At 48.0% G+C, this 24,000-nt stretch overlaps 1 protein-coding gene across 1 annotated transcript in view; it reads left to right on the forward strand.

Annotated features, from left to right (window-relative positions):
• Positions 1-24,000, forward strand: part of si:ch211-126j24.1 (phosphofurin acidic cluster sorting protein 2) — a 109,159-nt gene that overhangs the window by 72,990 nt on the left and 12,169 nt on the right. The window contains 12 exon segments of the mRNA XM_061232911.1: positions 1,154-1,213; positions 8,827-8,978; positions 9,889-9,982; positions 12,116-12,196; positions 14,840-14,994; positions 16,784-16,916; positions 18,311-18,418; positions 19,763-19,848; positions 20,405-20,559; positions 21,148-21,257; positions 22,268-22,324; positions 22,326-22,372. Of these exon segments, the coding sequence (XP_061088895.1) occupies positions 1,154-1,213; positions 8,827-8,978; positions 9,889-9,982; positions 12,116-12,196; positions 14,840-14,994; positions 16,784-16,916; positions 18,311-18,418; positions 19,763-19,848; positions 20,405-20,559; positions 21,148-21,257; positions 22,268-22,324; positions 22,326-22,372 (1,238 nt within the window).

Consider the following 24,000-nt stretch of genomic DNA (forward strand, 5'->3'; position numbering starts at 1 on the left):
CTCGATTGATCTTGTCTGGTGGGGCAGGGGTTTGCATTTTTGAGAGTATTCCATAGGTTCCAATACACCCGACAAGCTCAGTAAAGCGTATAGAAAAGTATTTGAATCCAAGACAATTACATATTTCACCCAGGTCTGGAACACGTGGAGTGCAGTATGATTTAATCTGCGCTGAGATTGATATGAATAATGCAGAACCACACTCTCAGAAATACAATGACAGTGGAGGTACAGTTTTGTTCTTCAAGGATCAACTTTCCCAAATGTTCCCCGAAAGTACAGTAATGTTCTCTTTGGGTACAAATGAGTACCTTTTCCAAGCAAAAAAAAGGTACAGTAGAAATGATATATTATACATTGCTGGCTAGGGGTACAGTTTTATGCAGCTAGAAAGCACCGCCCCAGCAACAAGCATTTGTACCTTTTGAGGAACAGTGGTACCTGTGTTTGTGTATTGGTGAGAGTGCGTTAGGACGCCCCCTCTGCTCTGTGCTGTGTGCGGTCCGCGCGTGCGCTCGTGTCCGCTGTGGGGGCGACCGTGCACGGCGGGGGCGAGGGCTCTCCGTTCCGGCTGACCTGGTTCACCGCTCCTGAAACGGCGGCTCGGTCCCGGCGGTTTGAGTCATAGCCAAACCGCCGCTCCCCCCCCCCCCCGCCCCGCCCGGAGGTCGCTTCAGTCGAAGCCGTTAATCCGCGCGATCGCTAAGTAACGGCGACGGGGCTCTTAAATAATCAGCGACTGTTTACCCGCCCGTCCCGTCGATCCCCGTGAGGGAGAGAGGAACGCTCCACGTCGCAGAAACGGAGAGAGAGAGAGAGAGAGAGAGAGAGGGGGCTTACATTCTCCGCTCCGTGAGCATGCGCTGTCTACAGCGGGTTTTAACTCCACCGGCGGAACAGGGGGGATTTCTGACCCTCCCCCCCCCCCCACCTCACACACTGCCCACGACTATGCCCGCGGGCTGGTTACCATGACAACGGTACCCCAGACATGGTGCGAGATGTGTGTTTTTTCCGCGTGAAGTGCCGGTCTCATCGTTCTCAATAAGAGAGACAATATCCGCGCTAATCCAGGAACTTAACTTCAAATGTGACTTTAAACTTCTCTCTCTCTCTCTCTCTCTCTCTCTCTCCTCTCCCCCTCTCTCTACAGCAACCCAACTTTAAGCAGAAGTTTGTGGCCTTACTGAAGAGGTTCAAAGTGACGGACGAGGTGAGTCAGCGTTTTTGGGTTTTTGGGTTTTTGGGTTTTTAAGTTTCGACCGTAAGTTCTGCCAATCAGTTTCGCCTGGGGAGTCGCCTACATCTCAAAGCAGGATGACTGAGTTCACTGAGAAAAACCCGGAAACTCGAATCCGGAACATGGAGTGCAGTAAAAAGATCTGTTCCGGGTTTTTCCCAGTGCGCTTATCCGGCTGACTTAGTAACCTTGCTTCATGATACACCGCCCAGGTCTGTGAATAAAGTTCCTAGCTCCCTGTCTCTCCCCGCCCGGTGAGGAGATGCAGAAAGGTAAGTACATTGATTTTTAAATGAATAAATAATGTTTGGAGAGCCGGGCCAGGGAAAACGGCCCGAGTGAAGTTAGCGTTTTGTAGCTGGCGTTCGGGGGACGGTGCGTATGGCCGTTATTGAGTAGCCTGGAGGGGCTGTGAAACACAATCTCTGGATATCGATTCTCCCGGCAGAATTACCGAGGCTTCATCTAATATGTGTGCGACGCAGGGTGCGGGGGTGTGGGTGAAAAAAATAAATAAAAAATAAACAGAAAAATCATTACGGCATTAAATGCTCTAATGACATTACTGTACTCCGGAGTGTGCGGTGAAGTTTGGCTTCCGTGTCCTGCTAACCCACCGGCAACCCCTGTCCTCGACTGCCCCGTCTCTCTCTCTCTCTCTCTCTCTCTCTTTCTTTATCTCTCTCTATCTCTATCTCTCACTTTCTCTCTCTGTCTCTATCTCTTTATCTCTCTCTCTGTCTCTCTCTCTGCCAGTTAATCTAATCACTGTCAGTTCTTAAGATTTGTTTTTAGTTCCTTCCTCAGGGTGAGTGGTTCAGCTTTGGTTGGTTGTTGATTGGTTGGCTGGTTGGTTTGCTGTTTGTTGATTGGTCGGTTGTTTCATTGTCGGTTCATTGGTTGGTTGCAGGTTGGTGGTTTTTTTGGTTCCCTGTGTTAGGCAGTTTGACATTTTGATCTGTTACACATACGTGTGTTGTATATATTGCTGTATGTGTGTATTGTTGTCCTAATAGTGTGTGTTGTATATATTGCTGTATGTGTGTATTGTTGTCCTAATAGTGTGTGTTGTATATATTGCTGTATGTGTGTATTGTTGTCCTAATAGTGTGTGTTGTATATATTGCTGTATGTGTGTATTGTTGTCCTAATAGTGTGTGTTGTATATATTGCTGTATGTGTGTATTGTTGTCCCAATAGTGTGGGAGGCCAGCAGTCAAAGGATCCTGCTGTCAGTGCTGACACTGCCGGTTGTTTATGGCTGTATAAATATCTTATAAAGTACAGATCAAATTTTATTGTATGCTCTACAGTATCTTTTACAGAAGTTGCCTAATAACTCACAGTTTGCCATATTAAAGTTTGTATTCTTTAGACATTTGTTTCGATAATGATTTTATATATTCGGTTTTTCTATATACTCCAGTTTCCTCCCACTGTCCAAAGACATGCAGGATAGGCCGATTGGAGAGTCTAAATTGCCCGTGGGTATGAGTGTGTGAGTGAATGGTGTGTGTGCCCTGCGATGGACTGGCGACCTGTCCAGGGTGTATTCCTGCCTTTTGCTCCAATGTATGCTGGGATAGGCTCAAGCCCCCCCTGCGACCCTGTTCAGGATAAGCAGGTTAGGATAACGGATGGATGTTTTTTTTATTTATTGTTGTAGCTTGAGTTCTAGTGATAGGCGAGAGAAGTGTGCTGTGACAAGGGAGGGGGTTTGAGTAGAACGTTTTTCTGTACTCCGATATTCTTAGATTCTACCCACCACCACACCCCCCCCCCCCCAAAAAAAAATCTTTCAATTTGTGGGTACAGCGTGGTACACTGACACACACACACTGTTGAAACCTGGTCAGTTTATTCCTGCGGTATTTTTTTTTTAGGTTTGTGTTTATTTAGTTTGGGCTTTTCAAGGGATTATGTCTAGCCGTCTGTGAAATGCCTGTTTAGTGTTTTTTTTTTTTCTAGTCCATCTGTCAGTTACAGCAGAACCGTTTTTTTTTGGGTTTTTTTGCCCAAGCTTCACTCACCTTCCGTGGAAAATTCTACCGTCGCCTGGATGGGGGGGGGGGAAACGCGAAACGCTTGTTTGTCCTCGCTAGAAGTTTCCGCAGCGTCTTAACTCATCTCCCACCACGCCTGAGTGAACCCCACCCTCGCCTGTCTCCCTACCGGGCCGGATGCTTCTGGAAACCGCGCCGCAGAAAGAATTTGCGGCCGTCGCTCAGGAGCTACCCGACCGCGTGGCTTCCCTTCCGTGGCCAACTGGGGCGAGGCGAATCTGGCCAATAAATCGATCTTAATTCAATCAAGAGATATCGTTCCCCCCTCCACCACCAGAGGGGGTTTTCAATTAAAGCAAGCAAAGATAAGCATCCCCTACCTTACCGTAATTTACTTTGATAGATTTTCCGATTGCATTTTAAAGTCTTATCGTTGCCATTTAATTACTCAGGGGAGGTGATCGCTGTGGCAACGAACGAAAAGGTTTCTGCGGCAAAAAATGTTTTTAGTAATCTGATATGTCTGCGTGCCGCTTTTTTCCAAACTGCCTTCATTTCGGCTACGTCCCTTTCCACACGGACATGTGACCACGGCAGCGTTTGAATTCAGCTGATCGCTCTCTATAAACGGGAACATCTGAAAATAGGCTATGAATCTTTCTCTCCCATTGACAGCGCAATTAATATCCCAATAGCCTTTGCGGGCTTTTTGATAGAGAGCAGCAATTTCCTGTGCCTCTTGCTGGCCGGCCGTGTCTAACGTTTGTGTTCCTTCGTCGGTTGGCTTGGCGGTTGTCCCCGGTAACCACACGCCGGCTCAGTGTGTCATCTGTGGAGGCCTGCTGACTGCAGACGGACAGGAAACAGGAAGCGGCCTCCATGTCTCACCAGCGCGGGTTTAAAATGGCCGCCGGCCGCACGATGCTCTTTCCCTGCTGCCGGGCGGAGACTGGAGCTCTAGGGTGGGATAGACTAGGGCTCTGAGTGTGTGTGTGTGTGTGTGTGTGTGTGGATCTGTGTGTGTGTGTGTGTGTGTGTGTGTATGTGTGTCTGTGTGTGTGCGTGTGTGTGTGTGTGGGGGTCTGTGTGTGTGTGTGTGTGTGTGTGTGTGTATGTGTGTGCATGCGTGTATGCGTGTGTGTGTGTGTGTGTGTGTGTGTGCGTGTGTGCATGCGTGTGTGTTGATGAGTCATTATGTCAGTTGGCTACAGACCGGGTCGTGTCCTCTTCTGGAGGGAGGGAAAGGTGCAGCAGGTCAGCTCCACCGCTGCTGACTGGGCTACGGATCCAAGGTCTGCTGCCGCACACGTCCACACTAGCCTCAGGCTACTCAGCCCAGCTGAGGGGTACCGGACACCGCTATCCACGGCCCAAACCCAGTGGTCTCCCACACACCACGCACTCTTTCATCCCGTCTCCACAACTGGAGGTGTCAGCTGGAAAGAGGGGTTTCTACAGGGATATTACAGCGGGCCTGCACGATGTCTGTTGCCATAGAATCACTCTTTGTCTTTCAAGTAGGTAGTCTTAAGACCTTGGATTTTCATGTGTGGAGAGGGTAATCTGTGTTGGCGTGCTCGTTTCTGCGAGAAGCCATTTTGTGCAAAGGTCACGTTCTTCAGAACTAGGTGTTGAATGTAATGACCGAGTAATGCAGGCAGAAAAAGTGAAAAGTTAAAAAATATAATGCTTTTAATTCATGTACATTTAAAGTGCAGTTAAAATCCAGTTTCACTTCTTTATCTAAGAGTATGCCGAACCAGCACGCACCCACAATGCACTTGGGGGTGTTTGGCGTCTCTAAGCCATCAATTAACGCTTCTGTAATCCCTTCTTTAAGGTCAGGCGGGCTGCCTCGCAATCTATTGATGTCCATAAATCTGTTTCCTGGCAAGTGAGCGCATGTTGCCTTGCTTTGCCTTGTCTAACTTTTAGCCTTGTCCTTTAGCATTAATCACTCGATCGCCCCCCAACCCCCCCACCCCTTCCCATGAGGCATAAATAGCCTTAGGCCTCGGTTAAGTCTCTCAGCGTCTGGTAGGTGGACTGAGGTCATCTGTGTTCTATGTTCGAAAGATTGATCCACCTGCTTCATGCCACGTTGAGCAGCAGAGTTAGCGGTTGCCTCGGTAATATGCTAACTGTTGGAGAACCACGCATGTAGCACATGGTGGGAACAGAGATGACTCGAGCCTTACTGGCATTGCACAATAAACAATGACTGTTTATACCTATGATACAATATGATAATATTACAAATAATTATGCCTTTTTTCTAGTGGCCGATTTATTATTCCTTCAGAACTTTTATGCAGATTATGTTGTAGTTTGGGGTTTTTTTACCAGAATATTTTCAACTATTTGTTCTAAAAAGTTGATTTGCTGTTCGTAGGGTTACATTGTGATTCACACGCATTACAAATTCACCAGAATGCAGGAAATTACATTCAAAATTACTCACATTTTCCTGGGAAAAAAGGAAAAACAAAACAAATGTACAGCTTTAAAATAAACCCGCTCTACTTTCTCTGTTTCTGGACCTCAGTTAAAAATTTCCCCTGGCTCCAATCCTGAGCATACGTACTGGGAGCATGTACTGTACAGTATATGCAGCAGACTGGGGTCAATTACGTAACTGCGTTGGATTCTTCTTTACTCGATTGAGCTTGCCTGGTGCAAAAGAAGAAGATTCATCCTCATTTTCATGCTAATAAGAGTTAACAGCATCATCATGAGTGTTATTCACATAACACCTTTCAGAGAGTGTTCCTCGGCCTCAGGTGCAATAAAGACAGGTTACGGTGGTATACCAGATGCCAGCAGGCACACACACACACACACACACACACACACACACACACACATATACACACACACACACACACACACACACACACATATACACACACACACACACACACACACATATACACACACACACACACACACACACACACACATATACACACACACACACACACACACACATATACACACACACACACACACACACACACATATACACACACACACACACACACCTCATATCCTCACATTCAGGCGCAGGCTTCCTCAGATGTGACACCTAGCTGGTTGTGTGATGTTCTCCATTGGCAGTGGCATCTCTCCCTGTGACTGCAGTGTAGGAGGGGGAAATGAGCTCCTCACCGCTCCAGCGTTTTTTTTAGGGAAGAATGTGAGATAGATTGTCATTGCATTTACACCTACACTTTACAGTGATGAGGGAGAAACTCTCCTCAAACACCACCGATGTGTACCACCCACCTGGGCGATGCAACGGCAGCCATTTTGCACCAGAACGCTCACCACACACCAGCTGATTACATTACGGGAGTAGTCACCAATGCTGTTCCTGGAGATCTACCATCCTGTAGGAGTTCATTCCAACCCTAGCTGAGCACGTCTCGTTCAACAGCTTCAGATCTCATTGAGCTGCTAATTAGTAGAATCAGGTGTGCCAAATTAGGGTTGAAAACCTTCAGGACGGTATACCTCCAGGAACATTACATTACATTATTGGCATTTGGCAGACGCTCTTATCCAGAGCGACGTACAGTTGATTAGACTAAGCAGGAGACAATCCTCCCCTGGAGCAATGCGGGGTTAAGGGCCTTGCTCAAGGACCCAACTACTGTGTGGATCTTATTGTGGCTACACTGGGATTCGAACCACCAACCTTGCGTGTCCCAGTCATTTACCTTAACCACTACAGGCCACCCTGTAGCGTAGTGGTTAAGGTGACCCCCGCATTAGGGGATAGGTTCAAAGAGCCACGTTTGGAATTTAGCCGAGATATGTGGGGAACCCTCGACTCTTTGCAGTGAATGTCACAGGATCTTTTTACCCACAGTGAGTCAGGACCTCAGTTTAACGTCTCATCTGAAAAATCGCATCTCCTTCAACACAGTGTCCCCATCACATTGGGGTTCATTTAACCAGAGGGAAGACCGCCCCCTACTGTCCCACCAACACCAACTTAGTTTTCCCAGGTGGTCTCCCATCCAAGTACTAACCAAGTCCACACCTGCTTAGCTTCAGCCATTTAGCAGGAGCTGGGTGCATGGTGGCATGGTTGCTGGCTGCCTGAGGTGCTCACGACACCAGCATTTGTCTGCAGTGTTTCTGTGTTTTTCGAGCTCACCCCGGTTCTTCCTCAGACTGAGTGGGTGTAAATGGAAGTTGACATTAGGAAGTATTTTTTCACAGAGAGAGTGGTCAGTGTATGGAATAGCTTGCCAGGACATGTAGTGGAGGCAGAGCCACTGGGGGTTTTCAAGACCAGGCTAGATACGGTGCTAGGTACTATTTACCTTATAGGCAAGTAAGCAGTTGGTACACTTTAGTGGTAAGAAAAGGTTAGCATTGCTGGGCGGACCTGTTCTCGTCATTATGTTATGCTATGCTACGCTATGCTCTACTTTGCTTTATGTAGCTTTCGGCGATGGCTGAGAAGACTGAGCTGGTGTTGTTGTTGCTGCAGTGGTGTTGATAAGCTGTGCTGAATGCCATAAAGTTGACCTGCTCTGTTCTCAGAGGGTGTGGTAGCGATTCTGGGCCTCTAACCTCGAGCCGGGAGGGGACCGCGGGGTGTTTATGAGACCGGGCAGTGCTCTCTCTAAAGCACACATGCGCACCATGTGTGTGTCTGTCACAATGTCTGGGGGTGGGGACAGGCCCTGCACACAAGGACATTCTGTGTTTTTTTGTTTTGGTATTTAGCAGACGCTCTTACCTAGAATGACCGTTTTGCCATGACTCACAAAGCTTGCATATGTTTTACATACATTCCTTTTCTTATGGATCAAGTTTACATTTACCCCTCCGAGGAATCGGAGGATGGATGGATGGATGGAGTTTACATTTATCTAGTGGTTAAGGTCCACGACTGAGACCCGGGAGGTTGATGGTTCGAGCCACAATCAGACCTGCACAGCTATTGGGCCCTTGGGCAAGGTTAACCCCATGGATTGTCCCCCGCTTAGTCTAATCAACTCTTAAGTCACTTATGGATGAAAGAGTCATCTAAATAACAAATTACAATTACAAATTAGATGTATATCGAGCTCAATATGCACTCAGGCGGTGCAGGTTAAGTGCCTTCGCTCAATGGCAGTGCCCCAGCTGGGGCTATCAGTTCAGGTTTGGGTGAGTCAGACCAGGATTAAAAAGTGCAGTACTTCATCATAGCTTAACTTCAAACTCGAAATTTTGGCTACATAGAGAGAAATGTGCTTGGATTGAGGAAAAATACAGAAAGCCAAGATGTCAGTTGTCAGCTTACAGATATTCTGTTTTAGTTGTTTTTTTTTTTGTTTTTTTTGTGTCAGCAGATGTGATCATTGTATTTAATATGGCATTGTATGGACATGTGGAAGGTAAGCCCTTCTTGGGAGAAAGCCAGCCATTTGCCAGATTAAAGTGAAGGGAAGTGACAAAAGAGCTTGTCCAAACTGGTTTAATCCAGTTTAATGCTGTTTGTTCTGGCAGGTTCTGGACTCGGACACACTGGATCAGCCCCAGGAGAACCGGTTTAATCCGGCTTAATCCTGTTTGTTCTGGCAGGTTCTGGACTCGGACCCGGTGGACCAGACGCAGGAGGTGGAGGAGGATCTGGACCTGCTGTACGACAGCCTGGAGGTGTACAACCAGAGCGACAGCGGCCCGGAGGTGGAGGACAACGAGAGCGTGCTCAGCACGCCCAAGCCCAAACTCCGGTAGGGTCCCCCCCAAGCCCAGACTCCGGTAGGGTCCCCCCCAAACCCAGACTCCGGTAGGGTCCCCCCCAAACCCAGACTCCGGTAGGGTCCCCCCCAAACCCAGACTCCGGTAGGGTCCCCCCCAAACCCAAACTCCGGTAGGGTCCCCCCCAAACCCAGACTCCGGTAGGGTCCCCCCCAAGCCCAAACTCCGGTAGGGTCCCCCCCAAACCCAGACTCCGGTAGGGTCCCCCCCAAACCCAAACTCCGGTAGGGCTCTCCCTGCCCCCCACAGACTGCCCCCAGGCCCTGCCACCTAACCTTACCTTACCATAACCCCCTCCCCACTAACCTTCCCACAGGCCCCTCCCCCTAACCTTCCCACAGGCCCCTCCCCTTAACCATCCCACAGGCCCCTCCCCCTAACCTTCCCACAGGCCCCTCCCCCTGACCTTCCCACAGGCCCCTCCCCCTAACCATCCCACAGGCCCCTCCCTCTAACCTTCCCACAGGCCCCTCCCCCTAACTTTCCCACAGGCCCCTCCCCCTAACCTTCCCACAGGCCCCTCCCCCTAACCTTACCTTAAGCCCCTCCCCCAGCAATCACCAAACCCCGCCCCCAGAGTGGGCTCCCTGCTCTCCAGCCTGTGTGTGAATGTGCCAGTGATGCGGTTCTGTGTTTGTGTCCCTGAGCTGTTATTTACTCCATTTCCCAGGAGTCACTGCTTCAAGGAGTCAGTGGGTCATTGTGCAGTGTGATGTTTTCCATTAAGCCCAATCAGTCTACTCTTTACAGTGGACAGACGGAGCATTTTTATTCATTGGCGTCTTCATTCTTACATCTCGCCATTTGTTCATGTGTTCATGCCCCTTCACCTTCTCATGAACCCCTCTCTTTCTCTCTCTCTCTCTCTCTCTCTCTCTCCAGACCGTTCTTTGAGGGGATGTCCCACTCGAGCTCACAGACGGAGATTGGGAGCCTGCACAGCCAGAAGAGCCAGCATCGAAACATCTCCTCTTCTGTGAGTGAGAGCCCCAAACTGCTGTTTCTTAACACGGTTGGAATAATAGTTATGTTGCTGGTTGCTTATGTTGTCTGTCGTAACACAGCAGTAGTAATAATAGTCATGTTGTTGGTTATTCATGTTGTTTCTCAACGCAGTAGTAATAATAGTCATGTTCTTGGTTGTTTTGTTTATCGTAAGACAGTCTTAAATCATATTAATAGCAAACTTGGCAGGGGATGCTCCCCAGTCAGGAAATGGCAGGAATTCCCCAGTGCATGCTGGGATACCCACACAGGGCCCTGCTCTCCTGGGGCTTTACGGGAATGGGGTGGTGGGGGGAGGGGACTTTCGGGGAATGCCTCGTTCAGCATTCCCCCCCCCCCCCCCCCAAACCCCGCTTTTAAAGTGTGACATCAGGATCATCATCGGGGCGATTCCAGGGATGCGTGCTGTCCGCAAGAGGGTATTTATAGGGCTTATGGGAAACGCGTCTGTAAGGGGTGGAGGACTGAAACCTATCTCCAGCTGACCCAAGCGTAAAGGGATCCGATCACAACGGGGGGGGGGGTTGAGAAGTTCACCCACGATTAGAGACGAGCAAACTAAAAGATGACAGACTACAGCTGGGCTCCTCTGTGTCCTGCAGTGTCTGTTAGCACTGCATGCTTACAACGTCCACTTTCTGCTGCTTCTCGGAAATAAAAAGTAAAAAAAAAAAAAGCTGGTGAACATCGTCAGAAACTTGACAGGGAAACGTCAAACGTAGGTTATTTCCAGAACCCAGTGGAATGAGTTAGCTATTTATATCCCCCCGCCCCCCGTCTATAAACAAAACGAGCCATTAGCACTGTAGGCTACGTGTGAAAGCGCGCAAGAAAGAAAGAAACATTTTCCTCTTATTTGCAAGTGGAAGAGAAGGTCAAATGGAGGTGTTGGCAGGAATTAATCTTCGTGTTTCCACCGTCTAATTAGCATACATTTTCCCCTTAATTAGTCACTACTGCAAGGCAGTTTCTTTAATTGCCTGTGTTGGTAAAACAAGCACAGGTGAAGTACGCTGAAGTTGGACTGAACCTCTTGGTGTACAGTACTGTGCAAAAGTCTTAGGCACCTATATGACATTCTGCCCAGATAAGATTCTTTCAAAAATAATTCAGGGTCCTAAATAAACGTACTATACATTTTACATTACATTCTAGTAATTTGGCAGAATAGTTATGAAATTGAATCAAATCAATAGCCTTGATCAAGTTTTTATGTAAAAAGTAGTCATTTGGTTACACTAATATGTTTGTTTTTTTCAATGACATACAAAAATGTCTCTGTAAAATAAAATCTTTTGGAAAAAGAATATTTGGAAATCTCAAATGTGCTCTAACACACACAAAAAATAAACATATATATAATAAAGTCTAGGGTGCCTAAGACTTCTGCACATTGCTGTATGTCACACTACTAATTAAGTTACGGAAGCCAAACATACAACTACCGGTGTTCACTGAGAAGAAACTTCCAGAAGTTAATCATTGCCATTTGTCATTTAATGAATATACAGTGCAGTCCGTAAGTATTTGAGCAGTGGTAAAATTCCTGGTGTTTCGGCTCTATACTCCAGCACATTGGATTTGGAATGAAACCACGAATTGGATGTTAAAGTGCAGACTGTCAGCTCTAATTTGAGGACATTTACAGCCATATTGGGTTATCCGTGTAGGAATTACGGCCCTTTTTATCCAAGTTTTTTATACAGCTCCCCATTTCAGGGCACTGTAATATTTGGGACAAATGGCTTCACAAGTGTTTCTAATTTGTCAGGTATTTCCTTCGTGCAGCTATAGAACAGCTCTCAGGCTGCGTCCTGAACTGCATACTTTGCACGATACGACATTTCAATGATGATATTTAGTATGACTAGTACGCTAGTATGTTTCCAACGCAGCCGTAGTATCTAATGCCAATAATCTAGTGTTGATTCTAGGCTTTTGAGGTTACAGTTGACCTGCCACTATCCAGAACAGCGCCCCCCTCAGGCAGGAGGTTGAACTGCCTCGGTGTTGCAGTGCAATGTGTGCTGTAAAGTGAGGCAGGCAGGTCTGACCAGCGCCCCCCTCAGGCAGGAGGTTGAACTGCCTCTGTGTTGTCCCGCAGGGTGACTTCCTGTCTGTGGAGAAGCCCAAAGTGCCCGGGGCCCGGTATCCTGACAACGGCTCTACAGAGGCTGCACCCGGGGTGAGTGTGCTGCAGCCAAAAACCTCTGGACTCACCTCACCCCTCACCCCTCTCTGTCCCTCCCTCTTTCCCCCTCCTCTCTCTCTCTATCCCTCTCTATTCCCCCCTCCTTTCTCCTCTCTCTCTATCCCTCTCTTCTTCTCCTTCTCTCTCTGTCCCTCTCTCTTTCCCCCTCCTCTCTCTCTCTATCCCTCTCCCTCCATCTCCTTTCTCCTCTCTCTATCCCTCTCTATTCCCCCCTCCTTTCTCCTCTCTCTCTATCCCTCTCTTCTACTCCTTCTCTCTCTGTCGCTCTCTTTCCCTCTCCTTCTCCCTCTCTCTTTCCCTCTCCCTCTATCTCCTTCCTCCTCTCTCTATCCCTCTCTCCTACTCCCTCTCACTCTATCCCTCTTTCCCCCCTCCTTCTCCCTCTCTCTGTCACTCTCTCTTTCCTTCTCCCTCCATCTCCTTCAAAATACTTCCTAAACAAACAGCTATGGGGAGAAACGCACTGACAAGTAGACAAACAGTGTTACAACAGAAAAACACTCTCACACTGTGGGATAATACATAGCAAGATGTAGAGACATTTCATATCATGCATTAAATATAATGTGTTTTGTTACTGTCTTGGAAGTGTAAATACATGGTTTTACGGTACACAAACCACAATCTCGCTCTCTCGCTCTCTCCCTCCCTCCCTTCACACTCTAGCTTTCACTCCCTCGTTCCCCATCACATACACACCTCCTTCTCGCTCTGTCTCTCACCCTTTATTCCTCTGTTTATCCGTCACAAAAAGATCAGATTTTTTTCTCTCTTCATAAATACAGAATCTTGAACATCCTCCTGTTTCTTTTCAGTCGAAAGATTACCCCGCATGTAGGGCTTGGAAGGGACATTGTTCACATAAGACATTCAGACATTGGTACGGCATTGTTCACACGTTGATGAGACATTCAGACTTTGGTACAGCATTGTTCACACGTTGAGGAGACATTCAGACATTGGTACGGCATTGTTCACACGTTGATGAGACATTCAGACTTTGGTACAGCATTGTTCACACGTTGATGAGACATTCAGACATTGGTACGGCATTGTTCACACGTTGATGAGACATTCAGACATTGGTACGGCATTGTTCACACATTGATGAGACATTCAGACTTTGGTACAACATTGTTTGTGTGTTGATAAGACGTTCAGACGTTGGTAAGACTTTGGTAAGTCGTTGTTGAGATGTTGGTTAGACATTGGTAAGACGTTGTTCAGACATTGGTAAGACGTTGTTCAGACATTGATAAGACCATCAGATGTTGATAAGACATTGTTCGTATGTTAATAGGACGTTTTTCCGACGATGATAAGACGATGTTAAGAAGACTTTTCATCCAGACGTCGTTCAGACGTTGTTCAGATGTTCAGAAGTTGTTCAGAAGTTATTCAGACGTTGTTCAGACATTGTTTAGCCATTTTTCCAGACGCCGTTCAGACGTGAGCGTGTGCAGAATGCGTGTGCAGTTGTTTACAGCACCACACAGGCGGCCATTGTACGCCGCGCTGCACGGCTCTTTGCTCCTGTGATTGGATCGATGCTCTCCGCCACGCGAGGCCAGTGCTGCCGCTTACCATCACGCCTGTGTTGCTCGCCACTTCACTTCATCCCTCTCTCGCTCTCTCGCACTCTCCCTCCCTCCCTCTCTCTCACTCTCCCTCCCTCCCTCTCTCTCACTCTCCCTCTCTCTCCCTCTCTCTTTCTCTCTTGCTCTCCCTCTCTCTCCCTCTCTCTCTTTTTCCATCTCCCCCTCTCTCTCTTTCTCTCTCCCTCCCTCCCCCTCTCTCTCTCTCCCTCTCTCTCTCTTGTTCTCCCTCTCTCTCTCACTCTCCCTCTCTCTTTCTCTCTTGCTCTCCCTCTCTCTCACTCTCCCTCTCTCTTTCTCTCTTGCTCTCCCTCTCTCTCCCTCTCTCTCTTTTTCCATCTCCCCCTTTCTCTCTTTCTCTCTCCCTCCCTCCCCCTCTCTCCCTCTCTGTCACTCTCCCTCTCTCTTTTTCCCTCTCCTCCTCTCTCTCTTTCTCTCTCCCTCCCTCCTCCTCTCTCTCTCTTTCTCTCTGTCACTGCACTCTCTCTCTCTCTCTTTCTCTCTCCCTCCCTCCTCCTCTCTCTCTCTATCTCTCTCTCTCTTTCTCGATCTTGTTTACAGAGATGCCGGCGCTTTTAATAGATCTTACAATCGATAGGTAACTGAAAAACAAGACAAGGCTAAGCTACCCCATTGGGGCCTAAGGGACACTACACACATACATACGCCTGTGTGCACATACACACACACACATGTACACACACCTGTGCTAACATACACACACACACACACACACACACTCACCAAGCACCCAGTCAACCACTCTATGCATCTCTTAGAGCATCATTTTGTACGTCTGACTGGATGCATCACGGCTGTTACCATGACTACACATGTATATGTGTGTATATGTTAGCACCCTGAAACAAGGCATCATATTAACGCTGCTGTCCTGATGCGTCACGGATATGACTGACTGTACAGTATATCACATCTGTATGTGATTGAGGCGTGCAGTAGGGTAGCGGGTAATCGTGATAAGACCCTGTTTCAGTGCGGGGGTGGCTCTTCTTTTTTGCAGGAGCCTGAGGAGGACGATGTGGGGGTCGGGCCAGGGGTCGGGCCGGGGGCAGGGGTGGGGCCGGGGGAGGTCAGCTGGGACCCCAGCCCTGAAAAACCCCCCGGATCTGTGGGGAAGCTCTGCAAGACGGAGTCCCAGAACCACATGTCACCCAGGTAACGCACCTGTCACCCAGGTAACGCACCTGTCACCCAGGTAACGCACCTGTCACCCAGGTAATGCACCTGTCACCCAGGTAACGCTCCTGTCACCCAGGTAACACACCTGTCACCCAGGTAACGCACTTGTCACCCAGGTAACAAACCTGTCATCCAGGTAACACCCTTGTCACCCAGGTAATGCACCTGTCACCCAGGTAACATCCTTGTCACCCAGGTAACATACCTGTCACCCAGGTAACCACATATCTTCTTTTTTTTTTAGAAATTAATTTAGTATATTTTTAATTTATGTTTATCTTTTAAAAAGTCTCATTCACTACATATTGCAGCATTTGCTTCAGTGGAGTGGAGTGGTGCTCCCGTGATAGAGTGTGACGGATGGTCACGCTGTCGTGTGCTCGGAGCATTGTGTCTGCTGTGGCAGGTGTATCTGTTGTAGGCACATTTCAGACTGAACCGCAGCCCGGCTGGACGGTGTTTACATTAGCAAGCTTCAGCGCTCAGAGGAGTCTCCTGACAATTCACAAACCCAGACACGGGCACGCAAACGCTTCACACACACACACACACACACACACATACACACACACACGCACAGACATGCACATGCACACACACACACACGCACACACACACACACACGCACACACATGCACACACACACACGCGCACACACACACACACACGCACACACACGCACACACGCACACACACGCACGCACACACACACACGCACACACACACGCGCACACACACACGCACACACACACACACAGGCACACACACACACGCGCACACACACACACACACGCACACACACGCACACACACGCACGCACACACACACACGCACACACACACGCACACGCACACACGCACGCACACACACACACGCACACACACACGCACACGCACACACGCACACACACACGCACACACACACACGCACACACACACACACACGCACACACACACTCAAAGCCCCGGTGGTTTCCGGGAGCCAGACGGTGTTTGTTCCTCTCCCGTCCGGCGGGCCCCCAAGGGGCCGTCCCGCCACACCGACGTCACATGACGCAGTTCTGCCCAATGAGACTCCTCCGTGTGCGTCAAGCTGAAACTAATCCTCATTAAACGATGACAACAACAACAACCGATCTCCCGCCGTCTCCATTCCCCTGTGACAAGCCTTAGCATGAGCCGCTAACCGCAACGGCTACGAGCCTGACGCCCAACAAATTACATGGAAAATAAAAATCTAAAAACTATCCTGTAGCTGTTCTTGCGGATCTCTGTAGAGTTTGTCTGCAGTTGTGTTTATTTGTAGCCTTGTACTGTATATGCACTTGTAGGTTGCTCTTGGTGAGACTACCCTGATGTATGTGCTCATGAACATGTCTGTATGTGATGGGGTGGGGTTACATTGACTCCAGATGCCTGTAGTAGTGGCTGCATTTCATATATAATAGCAAGAATAATAATAAGCTTTATTTACAGAGCACCTTTCATACATACAATGTAGCTCAACATGTGCTTTACATTCACCACAAGAACAATTTAGTGCTGATCTTATGTGGTATAAACTGTGTATATTAAATATCTGATCTGTATCGGATATCGGATATAGTGGACTACAGTGATGGCTTTGGTGCCTCATCCCTGTTATATAAAGGTCTGTTGGTTGATGTTTTTTTCTCTCTCTCTCTCTCCCTCTCACACACTCTCTCCATCTCTCTCTCCATCCCTCTCCCTCCCTCTCTCTCTCTCTCTCTCTCTCTCTCTCTCAGTAAAACGGAGAACAAGCTCCAGCGGAGGCCCCGCAGCACCTCCATGAAGGACCGGCAGAACAGCAAGGCCCAGAGCGACCGCACCAGCAGCATGGACAGCGAGAGCTCTCCGGACTCCCGGCTGACTGCGCAGGTAGGCCCGCTAACACCGTTAACGCAAACAGGCCCACTACTACCGCTAAATACAAACAGGCCCGCTAAAGCCGCTAAACACGAACAGGCCCGCTAACACTGCTAAATACAAACAGGCCCGCTAACACTGCTAAACACAAACAGGCCCGCAAACACTGCTAAACACAAACAGGCCCGCTAACCCTGCTAAACACAAACAGGCCTGCTAATACTGCTAAACACAAACAGGCCCGCTAAACACAGACAGGCCTGCTAAAACCGCTAAACACAAACAGCCCCGCTAAGCACAATTAGGCCTGCTAAAACCGCTAAACACAAACAAGCCTGCTAAACAGAAACAGGCCAGCTAATACCACTGAACACAAACAGGCCTGCTAATACCGCTAAACACAAACAAGCCCACTAAAACCACTAAGCACAAATTTTTTACGTGTCTTACATTATTTTCTGAAAGTGATGTACAATGCAAAAATGACTAAAGGGTTAAAGCATTTCAGATAGTTACTTGATCCGGGTTGGGTGTCAAGCTACTTTTTCCTGCATGGGAAGTGTAATGGAAAATTAATTTGCGGTTATGAGCAGGTTTATACTTTGACATTTGATGCTAACACACGGCTGGCAGAGTAAAGGTCTTATTGTTTTATCCAGCCGCGAAGCGCTCTCGTACAAATGCAGTTTCATTTACTTTTTTATCACACTGTTCATAAATCATCCTGGGAATCAAATGAAATTTTCGAAAAGAAATTAAATTATGTTTTTGTCTCTCTTGTTTTTTTTTCTCGAGCGTGATTGAGGCTATGGCAAATAAAACGATAACATCATCAGAATAGATTGGAGGCGTGCAGAGAGACACACGCGCACACACTCACAACTCCACACACACACTCTCTCACACACACACTCAAACACATACATACACACTCTCTTACTCACACACACACACACACAGACATGCACACAATCTCACGGACATACACACTCTCTTACTCACACACATACTCTCTCACACACACACACACACACACACACTCCGTCACACATACTCTCTCACACCCACACACACACATACACACTCTCTTACTCACACACACACACACACACTCTCTTACTCACACACATACTCTCACACACACACACACACATACACACTCTCTTACTCACACACATACGCATACACACACACACACACGCACACAATCTCACACACACACACACTCTCACACACACACACACTCACACGCACACACACACATACTTACACACGCACTTTCACACTCACATACACACACCCACAACCCACACCCAAACACAAACACACACACACACACGCACACACACTCACACACAAACACACACACCCGTTCTCTCTCTCAGTTCCTCTCCTCCTCTCCCCAGGTCCCCAGGAAGTCGGTGTATGACCAGCTGAACCAGATCCTGATCTCAGACGAGCAACTGCCCGAGAGCATCATCCTCATCAACACCACCGACTGGCAGGGGCCAGGTGTGTGTGTGTGCGTGTGTGTGAGTGTTTGTGAGAGTGAGAATGTGTGTGTGTGCATGTATGAGAGTGTGTGCGTGTCTGTGTGTGCGTGTGTATGTGTGTGTGTGTGTGTGTGTGTGAGAGAGTGAGAATGTGTGTGTGTGTGCACCTCTGCATGTATGAGATGCATGTCTGTGTGTGTGTGCGTCCTTGTACAAGGAGGCTGGGCAGCTGTAGAGGGCGGGGTTTACATCATGGGCGTGGCAGGTGCAGAATGCCCAGCAGAGTCTCTGTCGCCAAAGGAACCAGACGTAACCGTACCCAGCCTCTCCCATAACCCACCTATTTAAGCTCCATCTTGGCTCCTGTTAGATTAGTGCTCGTGATGTTATATGCAGAAACCCCTGTGTTATCTATGCATTTCTGACTGCGTCATGGTTCTGGGATGGCGTGGTGTATCTCTCTGATGTGGTAGTGCTTGGAGCCAGATCTATGTCATTGTTGCTCATTAACTCATGTGAATGAACTTGCTCTCTCTCTCATTATAAGTCACTTTGGCTAAACCTGCGCTTAGGAGAAGCTCTTACCCAAAGTGACACCAGTTCTCTCATTAGGAGTCACTCTAAATGAGAGTGCCGGCTAAGCTAATGTACTGTAATGTAACCACATTTAGCGTGCACACAAACGCTATGGGGCTCTACTGTAAATGGTGCTTCGTAGTATTTTCATCTTTTTTTGTTGTAAATTAGGATCTTGAATGGGCACATCTGTATTCTTTGTGTCAATCATTCCCTGCATGATTGACACCCCATGTGTCCCCAAAAATAGAGCTTCATTCCAGGTGGTGGTCACGGTGTTTTAGGAACACGTGCTGGGCCAGGCACCGATCGTGTTAATGAAGGAATATGGGTTTTCCGTGCCCGGAACACAGCAGGGAGATTCTCACTCGTTGGTTTTCGAGGCTCCGTGGGACAGATGTTAGTCGGAGATGGGACCTGCTGTGGTCGGCCCCAAAAACCTCCCCCCTCCCCTCCCCCCCTCCACTGTCAGTTATGTGCACTCTTTGGTTACAAATGAGTACGTTTTCCAAGCAGAAAAGGTACAAATTATATGTATATTGTATACTGGTTAGGGGTACAATTTTATATACCGATAGGGTACGGCCCCAGGGACAAGCATTTGTACATTTTAAGGCTCTTTTAATACCTTTATTACCTGTAGTGTCAGGTGTGTGTGTGATGTACTGTCACCCCCCCACCCCCCCCCCCCCCCCCACACACACACACACAATCACACAGTACCTGAGAGAGTGTAGTATCAGGGCAGGGGGCTCTGTGTGATGTACTGTCTCCCCTCCCTCCCCACAGTACCTGGCGGAGCTCCTTCACCCCACCTGCTCCTCCGCCGATGTGCAGGCGGCCTTCAACACCATCGTGACCCGGATACAGAGATTGTGAGTCCCCCCGAAACGCTCACACACACACACACACCCTGTTACACTAATTATAATCATTATAATAATTATAACAAGAATGGCTTTTTTATTGTGCCTTTCGTGTGATGATCTCAGAGTGTTAAATGCGCCAGCTCCCCCCTCACCCTCCTATGGCAGCCATTTTGTGCCACAAATCTCAGTGCACATCACTGTAGCTGAGATGGAGGGTGCATTATGATTCTGCCGCTTTAGAGCACCGTAATGTCGTAATAACGTGCCTAAAACATGGTAGTCAGTTGTCCCAAATCTGCTTGAAAATGAAATTGTTGTCAGCACAAAGATACAAACAAACTACAGTCAACGGGTAATGTACGAACATGAACCGTCTGCGCAGCTTGGCTGCGGTTCAGGACGCCCGTCTGCGCAGCTCGGCTGCGGTTCAGGACGCCCGTCTGCGCAGCATGGCTGCGTTCAGGACGCCCGTCTGCGCAGCTCGGCTGCGGTTCAGGACGCCCGTCTGCGCAGCCGGGGCAGTCGTCCCGCCCCCGCGCTAACGCGTCCGTTTCCCCCGCAGCTGCAACTGCAACGCGCAGACCCCGCCCACCATCAAGGTGGCGGTGACGGGCGACCAGAGCTACCTGAGCACCGTCCTGCGCTTCTTCGTGGAGCAGCTGGCCAACAAGACGCCCGATTGGCTGAGCTACATCCGCTTCCTGGTCATCCCCGTCGGTGAGGAGGGGGGAGGGAGAGAGAGAGAGAGAGAGAGAGAGAGGGGAGGGAGAGAGAGGGAGGAGGGAGAGAGGAGGGAGGAGGGAGGGAGGGAGGGAGAGAGAGGGAGAGAGGTAGAGAGGGAGGGAGGAGAGTGAGAGGGAGAGAGAGAGGGAGAGGGAGAGAGAGAGGGAGGGGAGAGAGAGGGAGGGGAGGGAGGGAGAGGAGAGGGGAGGGAGGGGAGGGAGGGAGAGAGAGGGGAGACTGAGAGAGAGACAGAATGGACCACCTTTATTAACCACCTTAAACACCTAACCATCAGGAAGAATTTTGGTCTGAATGTTGGATGTAAATACCTGTAGGTGTCTTTTAAAACTTGTCAGTGATGTGCAGGAATTGAACTGGTATCTTAAAAGGAAGATAATTTTTGTTTTCGTTTTGGCACAGTTCCGGTAGAAACATAGATTGAAGCCAAGATTTGCTACCCAACACCATTCACACATTTAATGGAAAAAACCTCAGCTAGTTCAGCTAAAAACTGTCAGTTCTGAGTGTATGGCTCTTTTTATTTGTTATTGGGATTTTTTACCGTTTATGTATTCTTGTCAGGTTCTCATCCTCTGGCGAAATACATGGCGTCGTTTGACAGCAAGTTCAACAACCTGTTCATGGACACAGCATGGAGAGAGACCTTCAGCAGGGCAGACCCCCCGTCTTCAGGTGAGACAAATACCTTCATTCTCTACGTATCTATCGCAGCTAAAGTCCTGGGAACGCTTTATGTAAGCCATTATGTATGCAAGATATGATTGAGCTAATTAAATCATTAAGACCAGTAGTTGGCACGAAATCCTGAAACGGATCGGCCCTTGCTGTGCAGCCCTGTATTAGACTGATGTGTTGCCCAGAGTAAAACCTGTGAATATTAGACTCAGGTGTGTCCCAGAGTAACACCTGAACACATTAGTCTCAGGTGTGTCTCAGAGTAACACCTGAACACATTAGTCTCAGGTGTGTCTCAGAGTAACACCTGAACACATTAGTCTCAGGTGTGTCCCAGAGTAACACCTGAACACATTAGACTCAGGTGTGTCCCAGAGTAACACCTGAACACATTAGACTCAGGTGTGTCCCAGAGTAACACCTGAACACATTAGACTCAGGTGTGTCCCAGAGTAACACCTGAACACATTAGACTCAGGTGTGTCTCAGAGTAACACCTGAACACATTCGTCTCAGGTGTGTCCCAGAGCCAGACTCAGGTGTGTCCCAGAGTAACACCTGAACACATTAGTCTCAGGTGTGTCCCAGAATAACACCTGAACACATTAGACTCAGGTGTGTCTCAGAGTAACACCTGAACACATTAGTTTCAGGTGTGTCCCAGAGTAACACCTGAACACATTAGACTCAGGTGTGTCTCAGAGTAACACCTGAACACATTCGTCTCAGGTGTGTCCCCAGAGCCAGACTCAGGTGTGTCCCAGAGTAACACCTGAACACATTAGTCTCAGGTGTGTCCCAGAGTAACACCTGAACACATTCGTCTCAGGTGTGTCCCAGAGCCAGACTCAGGTGTGTCCCAGAGTAACACCTGAACACATTCGTCTCAGGTGTGTCCCAGAGCCCAGACTCAGGTGTGTGTCCAGAGTAACACCTGAACACATTAGACTCAGATGTGTCCCAGAGTGTGTGGAGTCACACTGGCCCTCTCTCTCTCTCCTCTCAGGACACCATGGACGTGGTGGGCCGGGTCACTCAGTACCTGGCGGGGGCCGCAGTGTCCCCACCAGTTCCCCATCTCAGAGGCCATGCTCACCTACAAACAGAAGAGGTGAGGATCTGTGTGTGTGTTTGTGTATAGGGGACTGTGTGTGTGTGTGTGTGTGTGCGTGTGTGTGTTGGGGGACTGTGTGTGTGTGTGTGTGAATAGAGAGAGAGAGAGAGAGAGAGAGAGAGAGAGAGGGCATGTGTGTGGGCCTGTGTGTGTGTGTGTGTGTGTGTGTGTGTGTGTGTGTGTGTGTATGTGTGTGCTTAGGGGAGTGTGTGTGTGTGTGTGTGTGTGTGAGAGAGGGCCTGTTAGTGTGTGTGTGTGTGTGTGTGTGTGTGTGTGTATTTGTGTGAGAGAGTCATATTGTGTGTGTGTCTGTGTGTGTCTGTGCATGTCTCTCCGTCTCTCTCCCCCCCTCTACCTCTCTATCTCTTTCCCTCCCTCTGTTTCTCAGTCACTATCTCTTTTTGTTTCTGACCCTAATCTGTGAGTCTGTGGAGTTTGTTTATTGTTTTTATTTACAGTGTAAAATGTGTGTTAATAATCCACTGCTACTGCTCTCTCTGTGTTACTGTGTGATGATCATGTGTGCATTCTTATCAGGTCTGATGGTAGCGTAACCTCTTAGACCATCAACTCTCCCTTTCTCTCTCTGTGTCTCTCTTTCTCTGTATTCCTCTCTCTCTCAATTCAATTTATTTCAAAATGCTTTATTTTTCTGACATATTTCAATATGCTGTATGTACATATGTGCTTTATATAAATACATAAAGATTAAACAAAATTACAAATGTAAAGACATAAAGATTAAACAAAATTACAACCTTGAAATCATCATAACCCAATAATAATAATAGTCATGAACAAAAACAATTATAGCAATTTTACATAATTCATCATTAGGAGTCACAGCTGTCTGTTGGGCTGTGGGAGGTAGGCAGGACCTTTCCTCTCCCAGGAGGATTCTGGGAATTGTAGTGCTTTTAATGAGGAAGTGCAGCTCTGTCTCCCTCTGTCAGTTTGAGTACAACCTGTGCACCCACAGATCTGTGCTGATACCTTGATGGAGAGCAGGCTGATGTTAGCGTTAGGGCTGATCAGTTTAATTTCCTGTCTTTTGAGGCTTTCAGCAAATGCAAACATTTCACTTCAAACATAGTTTTTTAGTGATTAATTTCCTTCGTTTTTACTCCGTGAGGTTCAATTAATACTTGATAGGTCATTATACGCCTTAAAAATAAAACCCTTGGCTGAGAACTTGGCTTAAAGAATGTATTCGGCCCACTCGCTAACTGTTTCACTGTAGCTGTCCCCATATACATACTTAGATGCCATCTACTGGCAAAAATATTTTCTTTTTTTCTTGGTTGAAGTCATTTCTTAACCAAAGGTTTTGTTTTTCATAGCTAGCTAGCATGCATAATAATGAATGATTTAAAAGTGTAGTTAGCTAGCGTCTTTTTTATTTTATTTCAATGATAATTCTGTCTGAAACGCAAGGAGATGCCAACTCTCTGCCATCAACACGGTATTTGCATATTAAGTTAAACATTCTCATGTTTAATGAGAAATATCCTCTATCAGCCAGTTAGCTAGCTAGCGAGGTATAACTCATTTTAAAAGCCTAACTATATGCAAGCGATCTTGTTAGCTATCTACGATACGCGATAATGTTGCTGAACATAATGGTC

This window comes from Conger conger, chromosome 2 (genome assembly GCF_963514075.1).
Source record: "Conger conger chromosome 2, fConCon1.1, whole genome shotgun sequence".
NCBI classification, from domain to species: Eukaryota; Metazoa; Chordata; class Actinopteri; order Anguilliformes; family Congridae; genus Conger; species Conger conger.